The sequence below is a fragment of the Salvia splendens genome, chromosome 17, assembly GCF_004379255.2.
Source record: "Salvia splendens isolate huo1 chromosome 17, SspV2, whole genome shotgun sequence".
In the NCBI taxonomy this organism is placed as follows: domain Eukaryota; kingdom Viridiplantae; phylum Streptophyta; class Magnoliopsida; order Lamiales; family Lamiaceae; genus Salvia; species Salvia splendens.
The window spans coordinates 4,120,833-4,139,747 of NC_056048.1; the positions used below are offsets into that span (position 1 = coordinate 4,120,833).

At 37.7% G+C, this 18,915-nt stretch overlaps 3 protein-coding genes across 4 annotated transcripts; all 3 read right to left on the minus strand.

Moving 5' to 3' along the window:
* Positions 1–7,638: 7,638 nt before the first annotated feature.
* On the minus strand, positions 7,639–8,199 carry LOC121775484. The gene has a single exon (XM_042172564.1). The coding sequence runs from the start codon at positions 8,197–8,199 to the stop codon at positions 7,639–7,641; it is 561 nt and encodes a 186-aa protein (XP_042028498.1).
* Positions 8,200–10,468: 2,269 nt separating this feature from the next.
* On the minus strand, positions 10,469–13,692 carry LOC121773299 (probable carboxylesterase SOBER1-like). The gene is made up of 6 exons (XM_042170130.1): positions 13,298–13,692; positions 12,348–12,400; positions 11,837–11,960; positions 11,635–11,756; positions 11,010–11,117; positions 10,469–10,845 (listed from the first exon to the last, which is right to left on the minus strand). Exons 1-6 carry the CDS (start codon positions 13,554–13,556, stop codon positions 10,756–10,758), a joined length of 756 nt encoding a protein of 251 aa, XP_042026064.1. The 5' UTR covers positions 13,557–13,692; the 3' UTR covers positions 10,469–10,755.
* A 926-nt stretch (positions 13,693–14,618) lies between these two features.
* Positions 14,619–16,137, minus strand: LOC121773623 (mediator of RNA polymerase II transcription subunit 11-like). 2 transcript variants are annotated; one of them, XM_042170517.1, is made up of 4 exons: positions 15,979–16,137; positions 15,789–15,905; positions 15,485–15,663; positions 14,619–14,989 (listed from the first exon to the last, which is right to left on the minus strand). In XM_042170517.1, the coding sequence occupies exons 1-3, from the start codon at positions 16,030–16,032 to the stop codon at positions 15,499–15,501; spliced, it is 336 nt and encodes a 111-aa protein (XP_042026451.1). In that variant the 5' UTR covers positions 16,033–16,137; the 3' UTR covers positions 14,619–14,989; positions 15,485–15,498. The 2 variants fall into 2 exon arrangements, with proteins under 2 accessions (XP_042026451.1, XP_042026450.1); XM_042170516.1 differs by having other exon boundaries at positions 15,485–15,672.
* Positions 16,138–18,915: the final 2,778 nt, after the last annotated feature.

Genomic DNA, 18,915 nt, shown 5'->3' on the forward strand with positions numbered 1-18,915 from the left:
AAGGCTAGGAACATCAAACAATTATGATGGACGATGCGTTTGTTTCAAAACAAGACTTATATTTTATGGGGAAAAGTGTGATACTTGATTTTATGTTTATTTATTTTAACTATAGTAGTTAGAGACCGTTTTATTGTCTGGGTAGGCGGCGCTCAGTATGTGTAGTCCGTATTATACTATGTCTGGGTAGGCGGCGCCCAGTATTTGTAGTCCGTGTTATACTATGTCTGGGTAGGCGGCGCCCAGTAATTGTTTGAAATTTAATATTAGATATTATATTCACTAAACTAGTATCACTAAATTTAATATCTAATATTAAATTTCAAACAATTACTGGGCGCCGCCTACCCAGGCATAGTATAACACGGACTACAAATACTGGGCGCCGCCTACCCAGACATAGTATAATACGGACTACACATACTGAGCGCCGCCTACCCAGACAATAAAACGGTCTCTAACTACTATAGTTAAAATAAATAAACATAAAATCAAATAGCATGCTTTTCACATAAGATATCAAATAATGCTCAACAAATAAAATCAAATTTTATTCTCTAACTAAATGTGGATTTAATTATTTATATTAATTCTAAATTAATATAAAATTATAAAATATTAATCCAATTAATATTTCATTACAAATTAAACGTTGACTAACTATTCATATTAATTCTAAATTAATATATTAAATATTCAATGATTTAGTCAACCATTCATATTAATTCTAAATTAATATATTAAATATTCAATGATTTCCTTCAAGATTCCCACGTATATTGAATATAGTTCCGCCTTATATTGTCGTTGATTCTGCCATGGCTGAGGCCGCCGTATTTGCATATCCTAATCAACGGAATCATCATCTCCATCGCCACCGCGTCGCGATTCTACCGGAGCCATCCGCCGGCGACTCGATCGCAGCACCTGATTTCTGTCAAAACTCATCAGCCGGCTTATTATGCGGATTACTCACCTCCACCGGAGGTCAGGGACGTGGCGGTGGTTCCGGAGGCGTACGAGAGAGAAGATGCGGTTATGTACTTGAAACCGGTGATGGTGAATGGTTTGGAAGTCGGCGCCGATGCGGAAGAAGATGAAGGCGAGGACAACGCATAGGACGGCAGTGAAAGAATTTTGAAATCCAATTTCAGAATTTTGATTTCCAAAATCATCCACAAATTAATTAGGAAACAAAATTAATTATGAATCAAGCCCCGGGCTCTGATACCACTGTTAGGAATTCTTGTATTCATCTAATGAGCGCAGCGAAAATTGCAGACAAGAATAACAGATCTAGATTCATAATCATATTGCAAGTTGAGCACGTAATATACAACAGAACTAAATCTTACTTGTTGTGTTGTTTTCTTCTTCGATTGTGTCCTGCAAGTTGAATCCACTACTATCGAGGTCCACGTGTATTCTGATCCGATGCAGGAACAATTCCTCGGTACAATCACTCCGTAGAAGAAAGCTAGGAATTACAAAGCTTCACGTATTTTCTCTCTAATGTTATGCTATTTCTCATCTCCCCACAATGGAGAATAAATAACCATATATATAGACAAAGAATCATTAGGGTTTCATGATTGTTGGGCTTATGGACTAATTATAATTGTAGTCCAACTATAATTATTTAATCCATATTAATCTAATCTAGCCCATATCCTTTCAAACGAGTCTCGCGAGTGACTCGTATCTCGTCCCGCCGAGACGAGACAGCGGCGAGACGCGTTGCAGCGCCCCGTCTCGTCCCGGTCTCGCCGAGACGCCCGTCCCACCGAGACACCTCACTGGCTGTCTCGCCACGCGCTTGCGCGACGTGGCGCGCTCCGGCGCCATGCGTGACGCCCACTCGCCGGCCCGCGAGTGCGCTTCGTCACGTTGACGCAATAAATTATTTTTTAATTCGAATTTAATTAAAAAATAAATAAATAAAAAATTGAAAACGGTAATATTACTGTTTTCCTTTTTATTTATTTATTTTTATTTTTTACTCTATAAATACTCTTATTTCATCCTCATTTTACAAACAAATACACATCAAATCCTTCAAATCATCTCCATTCCCTCTCCAATTTTCATCTAACCTCTCATCAAAAAATGTCCGGCGACGGAAACTCTGGCGGTGGCGGCTCCGGCGGGTTTAACATCAATGCGTTTGGCGACTGGGGGCATGTACAACGTGTTGGGTGGTTCCGGTTCCGGTTCGTCTACGCTGGGCACCCAGGGCTCGTCGACGCCGAGGGGGTATCAACCACCCCATTTTGATGTGGATGCATACGCTCGTCCCTCCGCACCGAGGTATTCGCAGGGATTATCCCAAATTCGAGGGGATTATCCGGATGAACCCCATCCGGAAGGAGGACGAGGTGGTGGAAGCTCCAGGGCATTCGGCGCCGTGGAGGAAGAGGCGGAGGCGGCCGAGGAGGATGAGGATGTAGGCCGGCATCCATACAACCGCAAGGACACGATGGTGGTGTACAACGCCTGGATCAGCGTCTCGTACGATCCCATTGTCGGGAATCAACAATCCCGGAAGTGCTTCTGAGAAAAGGTCACCGAGGCCTACAACGAGATCAAGCCAAGAGGGTCCCGCCGCCGCACATTGAAGATGACCCGCGCTTACTTTGACCGAGTCGACAGGAAGGTCAAAAAATTCTGTGGCATCTACAAGAACGAAGCGGCTCATTACCAAAGCGGAGCCACGGGAGCCGACATTCTGAGATCGGCTTTGCGAGTCTACTTCGACGACACCGACAAAGAATTCAGACATGTCGATGTTTGGGAGGCCGTCAAAGAAGAGGAAAGGTGGGCCGGCAGTATCCGGTCCAGCTCGGGCTCGACCTCGAAGCGCACGAAGCACACGGCGGGTGGCCAATACTCGTCTAGTGGGGGCGGTTTGGGCAGCGCCGCACAAGAGGCTGCCTCGCAGGAGGTTGATGGCACGACAGACGATGTCGGGGGTCCTCCCATGGGCACCGTCGGCCGCAAGGGACCAAGGAGGCGAAGGCGGCTAGAGGGAGGAAGGGCCGAGGCGAATCAAGCCAGGCGGGCTCGGACACGGTCTCGGGCTCGAACACCCTATTGTCCATGTACTTGACCGCCACGATGACGAACACTTCCCGCATGACGCCTCCACAATACCAAGCTCATTTTGCCGGAATTGAGTATATGTCAAGACAAATTGGTATTCCGTCTCCAGGTAGCTTGAGTGCACCGCCACCGCCTTCGGGAGGCGATTCGCCGGCGGAGTAATTTTTTTAATTTCTATAAAATTGTATTTTAAATTATGTTTTTTTATTTATTTTGCCACGAATTTAATTATGTATTTTTTTAAAGGATTTTAAGTTGTATTTTTATTTTATTTAATGAAGTGTGTTTTTTATTAATTGAATTTGTTGGAAAAAAATTAAAAAATGAAATTTAATGAATAGTAAGTTAAGAGATGATTAAGAGACGGATAAGATATGGAGGGTTGCAGTCTGTCTCTTAGTTAAGAGATGAAGTTAAAAGTACAGTGGGGCCCATGAATAGTTAAGGGATGAGACGGTTTAAGAGACGGATAAGAAATAGCGTTGCGGATGGCCTTATGGAGTTATATTTAGAAATAGAATATTAAATTATCAAATGTTAACATTTTTTAAATGTCTCATTCTAAATTTTAATAGCGATGATAAATTGATAATCTACAAATCACATAAAATAACTAAATCATAGAAAAATAATACTAATATATGTTGACCCACAGAGATATTGTATATTACAAGTTCAAACTTATATTATTATTTTATATATCTTCATCCCAAAAAACAATCTTAGTTGTGATTTTTAATGCAAAAAATTAATAAAATAAGAGAAATAAAGTGCGAGAAAATAATTGAAATATTGTAATTGGGAATGAGACTCGTAAAGAACAAACATACCATAGATAAATAAAATAAAGGTTAATTTTAATAGATAGTGCAAATGGAAAAGCATAACTAGTAGTAGTAGTACTTCTTTTTATGGAAGAAGATATTATGATTGAAAAACATTCTAATATTCTATTATAAAAAAGGAACACATTATTTCGAATCAGATTCATATTTGAGATATACTTGCACCTCTTCAGATTTACTTACTCTCTCCGCCCCAATTTAATTGTCACTCTTGAAATAAGCACTGAATTTTAAAAAAGTAAAGAAAAGTTAGTAGAATGTGGGATCAACTATTTTATACTGATTTTATAATAAAATGTGTATGAAGTGATTTAGTGAAACGTGAGACCTACTTACCATTTATAGTAAAAACAAAGTGTGACAATTAAGTTGAAACAGACCGAAATAGAAAATAGTGACAATTAAATTTGGACGGAGGGAGTATTAGATAACGATCAAATTGAAAGCTTCTTTTTAATTTTGAAAACTTAACATTAAAAAAATTGACACTAGGCAATGCACGTAGGCAACTTCAATTGAATTGTTCGAACGTGAGACTAGTTATACTGGATATTAACAGAGATTGTAGTATGGACATATACTCCCTCCGTTCCACAAGAATATGCACTTTAGTCCGTCTCATAAGAATATGCATTTTCTAATTTAGGAAAATCTTTTTTCTCTAATGAGATGGGACTTATTCTCCACTAATAATATTTTAATTACTTATTCTATCTACATCTCTATTACTTTATCAATTTTACATTAAAACTCGTGCCGAACCCAAAGTGCATATTCATTGGGGACGGGGGAGTATTATGTTTCATTTCTTTATGAAAAACAAAACAATGAAAAGATTATAAAGAATCAACTGCTTAACTTTCTAATCAAGAAAATAATAATTAGATTAGATCTAGTCAAATAACCATAATCTTTTGGAGAGGAGAGTATATTAACATTTTAGTAGTACCATCTCAATTAGTAAGCATAACAAAATAAAAATAAAAATTACTCCATATAGTAGTAATGCACTACAAAATATAGTAGTTCCAAAAGCATTTATATAGAGCTGCAAAATTTGATGCATGAAATTAAAAATAATCTATATAGTAGTAATGCACTAAAGAATATTATGCCTTCAATAGGATTTATGTAGTATTACTACATAATTTGATAGGTTTCACTTACTTTTTGGTCTTAATTTCTAAACAATATACTTAATATCTGTGATAGAAATAAATGCCAGAGGTGGATTAGAGGGAGTATTTTAATGTAAAGGGAACATTTTTAGAGTCGGTAAACTTTGTCAAGGTTTCAATTTTGGTTCGTAACATTTGAAAATACCTTCTGAGATCCATTAATTTCGATGTAATATCGCTTGGGCTACTTTTTACACAGTTTTAAAAATTTTATGAACGAAAATACTCTCAAGCCCGTGAAGGGATTTCAGGCATCCTAGAAGGCCGTTTTAAATTAGTTACATATTCATTTACTTCTACTTCAGATAAAGAGGGAAGGAGGAAATATAAGAAGAGAGAATGAAAAAATGGAAAAGAAGAGAGAAAAACTAAGGATGAAAGGGGAAACAAGAATTAGAGATATAAATCAAATATTTTAACGAAGAAGAGAGTAAATAAACTGAAATGTCCTTCATGCTTGAGGATATTTTCACTCATAAAAAATTTAAAATAATAAAAAAATAGCTCAAACAATATTATATCGAAATTAACAAATCTCGAAAAATATTTTCAAATATTACATATCAAAATTGATAACTTGATTGAAGAAAAGTTCCATCTTTAATGTAAGAGTAAAGGCCAAAATTGGTCATGAACATATGCCAATTTTATCATTTTGGTCCTAAACATTATCTTTTGAATTTTTTGGTCCTGGACATTTCAAATCGGATCACAATTGGTCATTCGTTAACAATTCCGTTAATATTTAACGGTCAACGATTTTAATCACAATTTTGACCAACTTAAACAATTTTTAATTATTTAATCATAAAAAATATTTTTTAAATAAAATCATAAATAATTTGATTATTTAAAAATTGTTTAAGTTGTAATAAATAATTTATGATTTTTTTATGATAAACACAATTTTGACCAACTTAAACAAATTTTAAGTATTTAATCATCAAAATTATTATTTTTAAATAAAATCATAAATAATTTAATTATTTAAAAATTGTTTAAGTTGTAATAAATAATTTATGATTTTTTTATGATAAACACAATTTTGACTAACTTAAATAATTTTTAATTATTTAATCATCAAAATTATTTTTTTAAATAAAATCATATATAATTTTGTTATTTAAAAATTGTTTAAGTTGGAATAAATAATTTAATTATTTAAAAAATATTTAATTATTTCTAATAAATAATTTATGATTTTATTTAAAAAATAATTTTGATGATTAAATAATTAAAATTGTTTAAGTTGGTCAAAATTGTGATTAAAATCGTTGACTGTTAAATATTAACGGAATTGTTGACGGATGACCAATTGTGATCCGATTTGAAATGTCCAGGACCAAAAAATTCAAAAAATTAAGTTTATGACCAAAATAATAAAATGGGCATATATTCGGGACTAATTTTGACCTTTAATCTTAATGTAATCTCAAGTATTATCTAAATAATCTTATATATTAGTAGGAACACTAAAGAAAAGACAACCTTTTGCTTTACTGCGTAGCCCTAGCAATAGGCTGAAAGCATGACAACCTTTTGCTTTACTGCGTAGCCCTAGATGTCTTGTCGTTGCTTTCATCGAAACAAACAAAGCAAAATATACCATTTCCCACCACCAAATTCACCCTCCGTTCATCCCATAAAAAATGACTCCATTTCCTTTTTGATTTGTTCCAAATGAGATATCCATTACTTAAAATTAAAAATACTTTTATCTATATTTTATTCTCTCCTACCTTCCTCTCTTCACTTAACATATAAAATAAAAATGCATAAAATCTCATACCGCTTAAGAAATGGGTCGTCTTCCTTGAAATTTCATAATCCTGTACAAAGTACAATGGTACAAAGTGGAAAATTTCTAGTTTTTCCCCTCTGATTTTGAATCAATTACTCTTGTAAAGTTATGCACATTTTTGGCAGCATTTTCCATTTTTGCAACCCTGCCACAAAACAAGGATCCCTTTTCCCCAAATTCAGCTATAATATGATTAACGTAATTAAGTGCTTGTTCCCAAGTTCCCAATATACTTGAGTTGTAGTAGTATTTCTCTTCAGATTGTCCATTATTTCATTTTTTTTTTCAAAAACTCAATCAGCAGAAGCAATATTTTTTTGGCTATTTTGGAGAATAAAAAGATTAGAGAAAGAAACGAAGAAAGGGATATTCAGAGGTGACTGAAAAGGAACAAATAATGGAGGGGAGAAAACAAAGATGATAGCAAGAAACAAACTAGAAATGCCACTCAACTTGATAATAAGTCCAACCCTTTTTTATCAACCCCCCAAAAATATACAGACCACCATAATTCCAACCCAACCAATCACACCTCAGCAATGAATAGCATAAAATTCATTTCCTTAATCTGAACATTGATTAAAGAGGCATAATTTGCAGTATTTAAGATAAAGCTGATTGATCATATAGTAAATTACTGGATATAATTTACATTGCAGATTAAAACAGAATTGATTGCTACAAAAATTAAATTACTTTTTTGGAATTGAAATTTTCAACCCCAAACGCCCCATGCCCAACTCACAAACCTCCTCACCGAGGAGCCCTTGTCAAATTCCTCCGCCGTGGCAACAACCTCCTCCTCCTCGCCGCGGCCATCCGCCGCCGCGTTTGACTCAAATTCAACGGCGGTCAAACTCGGCTCGGAAATTTTCGGCTCAATTGAAACACCGGATTTGACCGTTTTGCCCTTCCGCCGTTCCTTTTTGCTCTTCTCTTTTTTGCTCTCTTTTTCTTCGAAGGCGTCGATAACCTCGTGTATGAGCTGGCGGTTGGGCGACGCATCCCACTTTGCCCAATAGCTCGTGTAGCAGCGGAAGCAGCTGCAGTTGAAGCACGGATTGTGGCAATCGCCGCCGCCGCCTTTCGCCGGAGCGGCGGTGGCCCTGCCCTGGCTGCCGGAGGAGCAGGAGATGAGGTAGGCGAGGACTTCCTTGTCCGCCGGAGATAGAGCGGCGGTGAGAGCTAAAATCGCCGCCGGTAGAAATGAGAGGAGGTGCTCTGACACAGCCGACGGCGTCGGATGCACCGTGCTCTTTTTGTAGAGCTTCTTCATCGAGAGAGAGAGAGTGATTATGGTAAGCAGTGTTGGTTTGGGTTTTTACAGAGAGGGGGGTATTTGATGGAGTTGTTGTTTGAGCTTAGAAATTGGTGACGTATTATTAGGGGTGGGGAGGGATCGGGTGCGACGCGAGAGTTTATGAGGGTGTGAAGGGTGAGGTTTATTGGTTTAGAGTGGCGTCGTAGGGAAAATGTTATAGGGGGTCCCGCAGCGAATCTGTTGGTCACGTCTACTTTATTCAGAGATTATCAATCTATGTCTGTTTCAGCGCAACATTTGTGCTAATTTCTAGGTGTCCTCGGATTTTGGGCCTCATTGGGCCCAACCCAAACCAATATCGGGCTTTGTTTAAGTCTGTTTAATGCTTATAATAGGCTTAGTAGAAACTAAATAGAGCTACTAAGGCCACCAACAACGCGTTACGCAGGTGGCCCGTGTCCCGTTACGCCGTGACAGCACCGGGGCGGGATGCGTTGCAGCGTCTCGTCCCGTCCCTAGCCCGCCGGATCGCCCGTCCCGCCGTGACCAATCGCGTGACGTCTCCCCACGCGCCGAGGCGACGTGGCGAGCTCCCAGGCGATGCGTGAAGCTCACTCGCCGGGCCGCGAGTGAGATTCGTCACACTGACGCAATAATACTTTTTTTAAAAAAAATCGAAATAAAAAAAATTAATTGTGAAACGGTAATGTTACCGTTTTTTATAGCTGTTTCCAATTTTTTTTTACTCTATAAATACTCATAATTCATCCTTATTTCACACACAACTACACATCTATTCTTCCCAAATCATCTCCATTTCCTCTCCAATTTTCATCTCAAATCACCTCTCTTTTATTTTTCCCCAAATTTAATCGATCTCATGGATCCGTATGAGCAAATGCGTTGAATAATGGAAGAATCACTTGAAGAAGATCGATGCCGGAAGACGGAGGAAGTCGCGCCGCCCCAAAGACGCTCCCGGACTTACATCCATCGTAACCGGGAGGAAGCCGCCGCAAGGTTAGTCCGCGACTACTTCTGCGATAACCCGGTGTGGGGAGATACCTACTTCCGTCGCCGTTTCCGCATGCGGCGACCGCTATTTCTCCACATCGCAAATACATTGGCAGCCCGGGAAGAGTTCTTCCAAGAAAGGTTTCCACGCCGTCGGCCGTCCCAGCCACACGACGCTGCAGAAATGTACTACAGCAATCCGCCAGCTTGCGACTGGACAAACGGCGGATGTGTTCGACGAATACCTCCACATTGGAGACAGCACTGGGAGAATGTGCTTGCTCCAATTCTGCAAAGGCATCCGGGCATCCTTCACCGACGAATTTCTCCGTAATCCAAGCACGGCAGATTGCTAGTTCCTACTCCGCCTTCACGAACAAGTGGAGGAAATTAAATTTTGTATTTTTAATTTTTTTAGGATTTTTTATTATGTTTTTTTAAATTTTTTACTAATTTTATATTGTAATGTTATTTTATTTTTAATGAAGTGTGTTTTTATTAATTGAATTTGATGGAAAAAATTTAAAAAAAATAAAATTGAATGAATAGTAATTTAAGGGACGGTTAAGGGACAGAGGGTTGCAGGTTCCGTCCCTTAGTTAAGGTATGTAGTAAAAAGGTACAGTGGGGCCGCAAATAGTGTTTTAAGGGACGGTATAGTGACAGCGTTGTAGATACCGTAATATTTATCAAATATGTGAAAATATCAAGCGTAACCATTTTAACTAACGTATAGTATTAATGAATCACTAATTTAGCACAAGAAGTTTATTTGATGTTTTTACATAATACATTGACATGAGTGATGAGCCTTTTAAGGTTTCCAAATGTTGTAGTAGTCTTACATCTATAATTAATTGTCATGAATTGATTCGCTTAGATTTTAAGAAATATAGTGAAAAATGGATTAAAAAAATCTATAGCATATGAGTCATTTTATTTAGTTTTATAATAAAAATGTGAGCGGGATGAGTTAATGGAAGATAGAATTCATTAACTAAGTATTCTAATTAATCGTGGAAGAACAAAAAATGAAAGTTATGTCAGTTAATCGTGGACGAAGAGAGAGTACTTTGTTAAGATTGTATTAGGAGTATAAATCAAGGGCAATGTGATGAAATTATACAATGATTAACTCATGTGAGATTTCCTTCAAATAAGGTCAAGCAATCATGGGTTATAATTGATCATCATCCCCTGATGAAGCTTTATCTTTTGCGCCATGATAACAACTACTAGTAGTAAAATTAATGTTAGTTAATTCCAAATATGATTCTTGAAAACTATGATTTCATTGACGCAATTTTGCAATCATAATCCACTTTGGTATAGTTTTTAAGAGCCCACTCTATGTTCAAGGGTACATTACGAAATGTCAATAAATGTACCAATTTTTTATTCACAAGGCTGGTGTTTCCTTTCATTCATTGCTTTTCAATATGATTCAATCTTGTTTCTTCGTAAACACATAAATTCACCTGCAATATCGAAGTATGCATGCGCAAACCAGTGGAACGAGGCGTGTGACGGATCTTTTAGATGGCAAAAGTAGTGACTTCATGACGAACTGTGGACACGAGATTTGATCCAAGATTCAAGATTACGGAACTCCTCGTTGTTTAAGGAGTGGCCGAGACCGGGGTAGGCCTGAAGCAAACACCAATTAGGCACGCAAGCGTTTGTGATAGTACATAGTACTATCCAATTAATGGGAGTGATGATTGAGAGAGCAAGGACAGAATGCAAAAACAAGAAGAATCATGATTATGCAACTGGTAGCATACTATATATGGAATGGAGAATGGCAATACCTTGAATTCACAGCTTACGCCAGCTTTTTCGAGAAATGGAGGACCAGCTTGTCCAGCTTCGAAGAGTACAGTTCTATCAGCTATGCCATGGGACCACAGGATAGGTGTCTGTTTGCATTTTCACATTATTTAAGATGATGATTCTTTATATCAAAATTACTTCAATCTAGGTAAGGGGCTTCTATAGTCTATGTTTGAAATGAATGGAAAAAAACATTATACCAGGTATAAATGAAATGGCAGGTAACAAGACACTCTGTGTGTGTGATCACGTAATTCAGCATGATATAATCGATCTAGGCATGATGCCGAGTTACAACTTCGTAACGTTTAGTAGAGTTAATGTTAGTCTAAAATTTTCTAGTGTTTTAAGCCTTCTGAAAATCAAATACAGCCTTCACAATCCATATAACATAGTATCAAAAGTTACGTTTAGACACCAAAAATAACAACTTTTAGATCGTCTAAAGTCCAACCTTTTGGCATCTCTTCAATGGTTCAGATTAAAAAGGCAATTCAAGGTTTTCGATGATTATAAAACATGAATTAGCAAAAGCATTAGCATTCAGATCAGAGAGGTTCAACAAATGAGAAAAGAAATGCTAGTAAGGAGAGGTGGACACACCTTTTTTGCATCTTCTGAAACCCTTTGTAAAATTGAAGAGTTAAATGGAACCCAACCACTAAACACAGCACCTCCACCCAGAGTTTTTGGGTAAAGCAGAACGCTTGCCAACGTTAAAGCACCTAGAAGATTGTATTTGTTTAATTACCCAAGCTTTAAACACAAATTAGATGCACAACTTTAAGAGAGAGGACAGACACACCTCCTTGACTGAACCCGCATATAAAGATATTGTTAGGATTGGTGCCTGCTGCTATCTCCGTGTCTATCATTGCATGGACATTTTGAACTGCTTTGAGCACGCCGGCTTCATCTTGTGGAGAATCCTGTTGGGCGATCTTAACTCATATCAGATCAAGTAAAATATAGAATAGTGGTAACTGATCACCTAGTTATAAACAAGTACTGTGTAAATCTTGTTTCAGAGCAATGACCGAGTTCACTAAATGGCGACCATTAGTATACAAAAGAAGAAACAATGACTCCCATGTTGAGATAAGAACAAGGTTCTCACAGATCAATGGAAATACTGTAATGTTTCATGTAGACAGTTCTACACATTTAACTGCATAGAAACGGAAGTATATTGTTGCATTGTTGTGTGTAAAGAACATCTCGTTAATCTCAGTTACAATACACATCGAATATACAGTGAGAAGAAAAATATGTAAACTTGAAATTAATCAGAATAAGTTGAGGCAGGCAGAACTCACAGCTGTCATCGGTAATTCGTGAATGTCAAACCATGAAGGCATCACTGAACCATCTACAAGAAAAAGGTTAAGTTAACACAAGGTAAAATATGCATCAAAGGAACTAATTCAATTGTATCTGGATTCTGGAAATATAAGACAACAGAAATCAAGCGATCTGCACTTGAACAATGTTCGCTTCCACAAAATGCTTCTCAATCAACTTCACCATCCAAAATTAGTATAGTAGAAATCTAAAAGAGTTAGAGAATCGAATTAGAACGTAAAGATCCTAAGTGGATAATACCTCCGGCAACTTGAAGACCACAAAATTAAGAAAAATGCTCAAATGTATGCCAGAAGGTATGAAATTTACTAGCTATCCAAATTAACTTGAAGACCCATTCCAGAGTCGCAAAAAAATGATGTTTTCACTCCCGAACTAAATGTAACGAAAGAGCTAATTCTTTTCCAGTTGCCTATTTACTCACAATCAACCAGGCGAAGACCCATAATTTTGAAAGATCAACTAGATATATAATAGCAAGAAGCATATAATTCAAATCACATACATTGAGCTGCCCAGTTTCCCAATGAACATTGAAAAATTAAACCTTTGCAATTATTCAGCAAATAACTGAAAAATATTTTCCCGAAAGCTACTCCTATGTTAGCAATCTTAAGGAAGCAATTGCGTGAGTTGGAAAAGAAAATTCAGTAAAGATAACCACAAGACTAATCGATTATGAAGATAATACATATGAAAGCCAATTCATTATATACACTCTAACCAAAATACAGCAAAAACCCTAATTTTCGGAAACCCCAAAATTAAGAATCAAATAGGTAACACTAACACCACATCACTCCCGTATCCAACCAATCGCCACGCATTTGAACAAATTCACAATATCGGAGCAAAATCCGGATTCACGGATCAGCAAAGCGATGCAAAATAAGATAAGACTTACAATTACAGGTGACGGGATTGTTTGGGGCGGAAGGGAAGGACCACTTGGTGTTGGCGAAGACGGGAGAAGTGAAGAGGTTCTTGATAGGTTCGTTGGCGGGGCCCGAATCGCCGAGCCCATGCAGCCACAATATGAAGGTACGGGCCATGGGGTCGGGCTTGGTCGGAAGCGGGCTTTGGTGATTGAGAAGAACGAAGGAAAGGGTGATTCCGAAAGTGAGTGTGAAGAGCGCAAATGACTTGGCCAGTGTTAGCTTCATTTCTGCTCGCTCATGCCTGCGCCGTCTACTACGTTCCGTTTTCTGCGGTCAGGTAAAAACGTTGCAGCTAATCTACGTTTTCTCTTACCAGAAAAAGAAAATGAACAAAAAAGGTTTACGACTGAAAATTCGTCCTTTATTTTTCTGCTTTAAGGAAGAATTACATTATTATTAAAAATAGATAATGGAAATATTTGAACGAAAAATATAGTACTTCATACTCCGTATATGATTTATACTAGGTCAATTTGCCAAATAAATCATGATAAATGGTCAAATAGTCAACACTCACCACATAAACAAATATCACCTTTAAAAAGTGAGTTAAAATAGTCATAAGTCATAACACTTCCACATGTTTAAAACTGACCAACCACCACATCATTGCTATTTCACTAGAAATGAAGCGATGTGTAAATTGCGAATTTTTTTATCTTCCGTGATTTATTTTTTAGATTGTGATAAAATGGGACGAATCCTATTTATTTAGCAATATGTCATTTGGATATATGAAAATGTATAAATAGTGATTGAAACGGAATTAGCAAACAACACTACATGCTCTAATTTCGTTACATCGTCGCTTGTTGGATTCCCTTAGTCCCAAAAATTCATTTGCTTTTATAATAAATAATTATACATTATGTCCCAAAATTTCATTTGTTTTTATAATAAATCATCATACATGATCAACGTGATTAAGGGGTCATATCAACGAAATTAAGGCCCTTTTAGTATATAAATATTTGCATATACATAGCCAAATATTTTTCGGAGCCCTCGTTTTTCTTTTGATAATTGGTGGTTAATTGTTTGTCAGTATTTTTAGTTAAAGTACAATTTTTCAATGCACTCTGTAAATTCTACTACGCTTGATAGATTTTACAGTATATACTGTAAGATTATCGTTTACAACTAAAGACTGCATAGTTTGTGGAATGAACACTTTTAAGATATCAAAAGAAAAGAGAAGATAGACAGAAAAAAGAGAAAATATGGGCTTAAACTAGAATCAAATAATTTAAAGTATCTGTGTTTAAACTAGAAAAACGTATCCACGAATTAATTTAAAGCAACACGATTTTCATTTCATTCTTCACCAACTATAATCAACAATCAGCCCATTTCCCTACTACAAAAGCATGAAAGACTTCCTTTTAACTCTGAACTAATCCTTCTAAGGTGAATAAGAGAGACACTTCAAAGGTGAATAGAATTATAGGACAGACAAAAACCAGAAAAAAAAATCCTCAGCATAATACTGGAAACTACAAAAGGCATCACAAAGAAAGAGAGCAACAGCAAACATAAAGACCTAAGGTGAATTTACATAGTAGTATTGATTGCATCCCTCATTTTACACAGCAGGCTGAGTCACCGACCCACCAACGGAATTGAATCATAATCATATCTCCGATTCTCCATAAATGCAACTGAGATTGAAAGAGTGGAAGATGGTGAGACAGTTTTGAGAATATCAAATTTAAGAGCACTAATCCCCTAATATAATCAGAAACAATTCTGGATACATTTTCCTTGGGCAATGCATTCAAGCTCTATATTGTAAGCTTAAAGCCTCTCAAAAATGATAAAATCATAAAACTAACAGTTTTAGAAATCAATGCAGCCAACTCTATACAACAATCACCATCTTGAAAGTCAGTTAAAAAATCCTCAGCAGAGTTGAAAACTACAAAAGACATCACAAAGAAAGAGAACAACCAAGGTGAATTTACATTGATAGCATCCCTCATTTTACACAGCACGCCGACCTAATAAGAGGAATTGAATCATGTGTATCTCCACTAATGCAAATGAGATTCAAAGGGTGAAAGAGGACGAGATAAAATCAAATTTAAGAGCAACTTATCATCCAATACAATTAGAAGCAATTCTTGACACATTTCCAAAGCAGGTTAAAAAATTACCAGGTTCTGCATTCTCAAGCTTCATTAAATTCATCAATTGTTCGCCTCATCTCATCTACCTGTGCAATCAGATATTCCAATTTCTTGCAACAGATCTCGTTCGATATTCTTGGAACATAATCACACTTCTCAAAAGGCCGATACTCACACGCGCTCTTGATTTCCTCTCGGAGCGTCATCTGAATATCCTACCAACCCAATCAAACACAAACCCCAACAACAATCCTTCTTAGCCCCTCCAAAAACTAAAAATTCCTAAAAAGTAGACACTATCGCTTCAAATCAAACCAAATTAGGGCAATACCTTGACTGATTGCATGAATTCGCTGCAATGGCTGTTCACGAGCTCCTTCCTAGGACCACTAGGGTTTGCCATTTCGTCCATTACTCCACCTGCTAGCTCTAGCACCCTGACTATTCTCTGCACACAAAAAAAATCGATTTATCCAAATCAAGTGTTTGCATTTATTATCACTAAGATTGGAAGAATATACCTTTTCGACGTTTTGTAGTCGCTGCAGTGAAGTAGTCTGGCTCTGTGGATCCATGGTGGCAAAGATTAGGGCTCGCGATTTGGGGGAGGAGTTGCAGTGGTTACTTATGTAATGGTATCAAATACGCGACTCAATCTTGCTATCACAACAAGATCGATTCCGGAACAAGAAGAACAAACACTCGATATGAAAATGAATAAAGCTAAGAACAACTCTCGGAGAATTAATGGAAATCTTGTATTCAATTTCTTGTGGAAGATTACAAACTGATGGATGAAAAATCTTTTTCTCTCACTCCGCTTGCACAGCTCGGTTATTCACTCTATATAACACTAATCTAACAACCAAAACAAATCCAACGGCTGTCATTTAAGCTAACTAACTAATCGCATCCGACGGCTCACGTTTGTCTATGCATCAGTTAATAACAACGGCCAACACCGAACTCGACTAAGTTCGGCTAATACCGAGCACCAGCAAGCTCGGCTAATCACCGAGCACGATTAAGCTCGGCTAACACCGAGCTTGACTGATTGTGCAGTTTTGCCCCAATCCTCATAACAAATCTCCACCTTGGGACACAACTGGACAATCCACAGAGCATATCCATCTTCCACAATCACTCCAGCTGAATCAGATTCACCAAATCCATGCAATACTTCAACTTAAGTCCGGGTAACACCTTTGTTAGCATATCAGCAGCATTGTGCTCAGTAGCTACTTTCTCAATCTTTACTAGCCCTTTTCAACTTCATCCCTCACAAAATGAAGCTTAACATCCACATGCCTGCTCCTCTCATGGAATGTCTGATGTTTTGATAGACATATGGCACTATTTGAATCACATAATACAGTCACAGCTTCTTGATCGACTCCAAAATCCGAGCAGATTCCTTTCAGCCACATGCTCTCCTTTACAGCCTCAGCCATGGAAATATATTCTGCCTCAGTTGTTGAGAGTGCCACCACAGATTGCAAACTCGATCTCCAACTTACAGCAGCTCCATACATGCAGAAAACATAGCCGGATTGGGACTTCCTTGTGTCAATGTTAGTTGCAAAATCAGAATCACAATATCCCAATAGAGGCTGTGTATCAAAATTCTTACTTCCATCAAACAGTATGCCATAATCCCGAGTGCCATTGAGATACCTTAATATCCATTTTAAAGCTTGCCAATGCTGTATACCCGGATCAGCCATGTACCTGCTCACAACACTTATTGCCTGGCTGATATCTGGCCTTGTACACACCATGGTGTACATGATACTCCCCACTATGTTTGCATATGGGACCTTATCCATTTCTCTTCTCTGTTCATCATCTTTAGGGCTTTGATTGCTGCTGAGCTTGAACTGTGAACTCAGGGGCATGCTCACTGGTTTGCTATGATCCATCTGGAATTTCTTGATCACACTACTGATATAATCCCTTTGAGTCAGCCATATCTGCTTGTGATCTCTATCTCTGATAATTTCCATCCCAAGAATCTTCTTGGCATCACCAAGATCTTTCATATCGAATTCAGATTTCAGATCAGCCTTCACTAACTCCACCTCTTCCTTATGCTCTGCAGAGATCAGCATATCATCTACATATAACAGTAGATATGCTACAGCAACTCCACCTCTTCTCTTGATGAACACACAGTGATCATACAAAGATTTTTCAAACCCAATCTTCTGCATGAACACATTGAACCTCATGTACCACTGCCTTGAGCTTTGTTTGAGACCATAGAGACTTCTTTTTAGCAAACACACTTTCTTTTCATCTCCTGGCTTCACAAAACCAGGTGGTTGCTCCATGTATATTTTTTCTTCAAGTTCACCATGGAGAAAAACAGTTTTAACATCAAGTTGTTGCAATTCCCAATCTCTTTGAGCAACTATAGCAAGTAATAGCCTGATGGAGCTGTGTTTGACAACAGGTGAAAAAATTTCATTGTAATCCACACCCTCTTTCTGTGTGAACCCCTTAGCCACCAACCTTGCTTTGAACCTGATATGGTTGTTGTTGAAGGCCTCAACCTTCTTTTTGTAAATCCATTTGCACCCTACTGTTTTCTGATCAGTAGGCCTCAGTACCAAGATCCATGTGTGGTTTTTATACAAGCTATCAATCTCCTCTTGCATAGCTAACAACCACTGATCCTTTTCAGGGCTTCTGATTGCTTCTTTATAAGATGAAGGTTCATGGTAATCCATCTGTTCAGCCACTGCCAGTGCATAGTGCATCATGTCATAATCATTAAATCTAGAAGGGAGCTTAATATTCCTCTTTGCTCTGTTTCTAGCAATCACTCTCTCTGGTGTTCTGATTTCAGCTTGCATTCCAGAAGCTCCACCACCACTGACATCAGATGTAGCATTTAGATCAGTCTGAGTTACATCTGTAGTTACTCTCTGGTTCTCCACCTCAAAATGAACTTTCTGATTATCCTTGTTGAGGAAAGGCATTTCAGATTCTTTGAAGATCACATCTCTGCTAACCACCACTTTCTTGTTTCCTTCCTCACAGCACCACAGCCTGTACCCACTGACTCCCATCTGATACCCAATCATTACACACCTGAGAGCTCTAGGTTCCAATTTACCTTGCTTTATGTGAGCATAAGCTCTACACCCAAATGGCCTCAGTTTTGAATAATCCCCATAAGATCCATACCATTTGCTGTCTGGGGTCTGATTTTCAATGGCAGCTGAAGGACATTTATTGATCAAAACAACAGCAGTAGAGGCTGCTTCACCCCAAAATGGTTTAGACATTCCAGACGCTATTAACATGCACCTCACCCTTTCAAGAATGGTTCTATTGATCCTCTCAGCAACCCCATTTTGTTGTGGGTTGTGAGGGACTGTTCTGTGCCTCTTTATCCCCTTATCTTTACAGAATCCATCAAATTCATGGGACAAGAACTCAAGCCCGTTGTCAGT

Excerpts from the sequence above, each read along its gene's own strand:
- LOC121775484 (XM_042172564.1), bottom strand. The coding sequence starts at position 8,199 with ATGAAGAAGCTCTACAAAAAGAGCACGGTGCATCCGACGCCGTCGGCT.
- LOC121773299 (XM_042170130.1), bottom strand. The coding sequence starts at position 13,556 with ATGAAGCTAACACTGGCCAAGTCATTTGCGCTCTTCACACTCACTTTC. Across the intron at positions 12,401-13,297 it reads CAATCCCGTCACCTGTAATT|ATGGTTCAGTGATGCCTTCA; the intron begins GTAAGTCTTATC and ends TTTTTCTTGTAG. Across the intron at positions 10,846-11,009 it reads GCGTAAGCTGTGAATTCAAG|GCCTACCCCGGTCTCGGCCA; the intron begins GTATTGCCATTC and ends TGTTTGCTTCAG.
- LOC121773623 (XM_042170516.1), bottom strand. The coding sequence starts at position 16,032 with ATGGATCCACAGAGCCAGACTACTTCACTGCAGCGACTACAAAACGTC. Across the intron at positions 15,906-15,978 it reads GACTACAAAACGTCGAAAAG|AGAATAGTCAGGGTGCTAGA; the intron begins GTATATTCTTCC and ends TTTTGTGTGCAG. Across the intron at positions 15,673-15,788 it reads AATTCATGCAATCAGTCAAG|GATATTCAGATGACGCTCCG; the intron begins GTATTGCCCTAA and ends TTGGGTTGGTAG.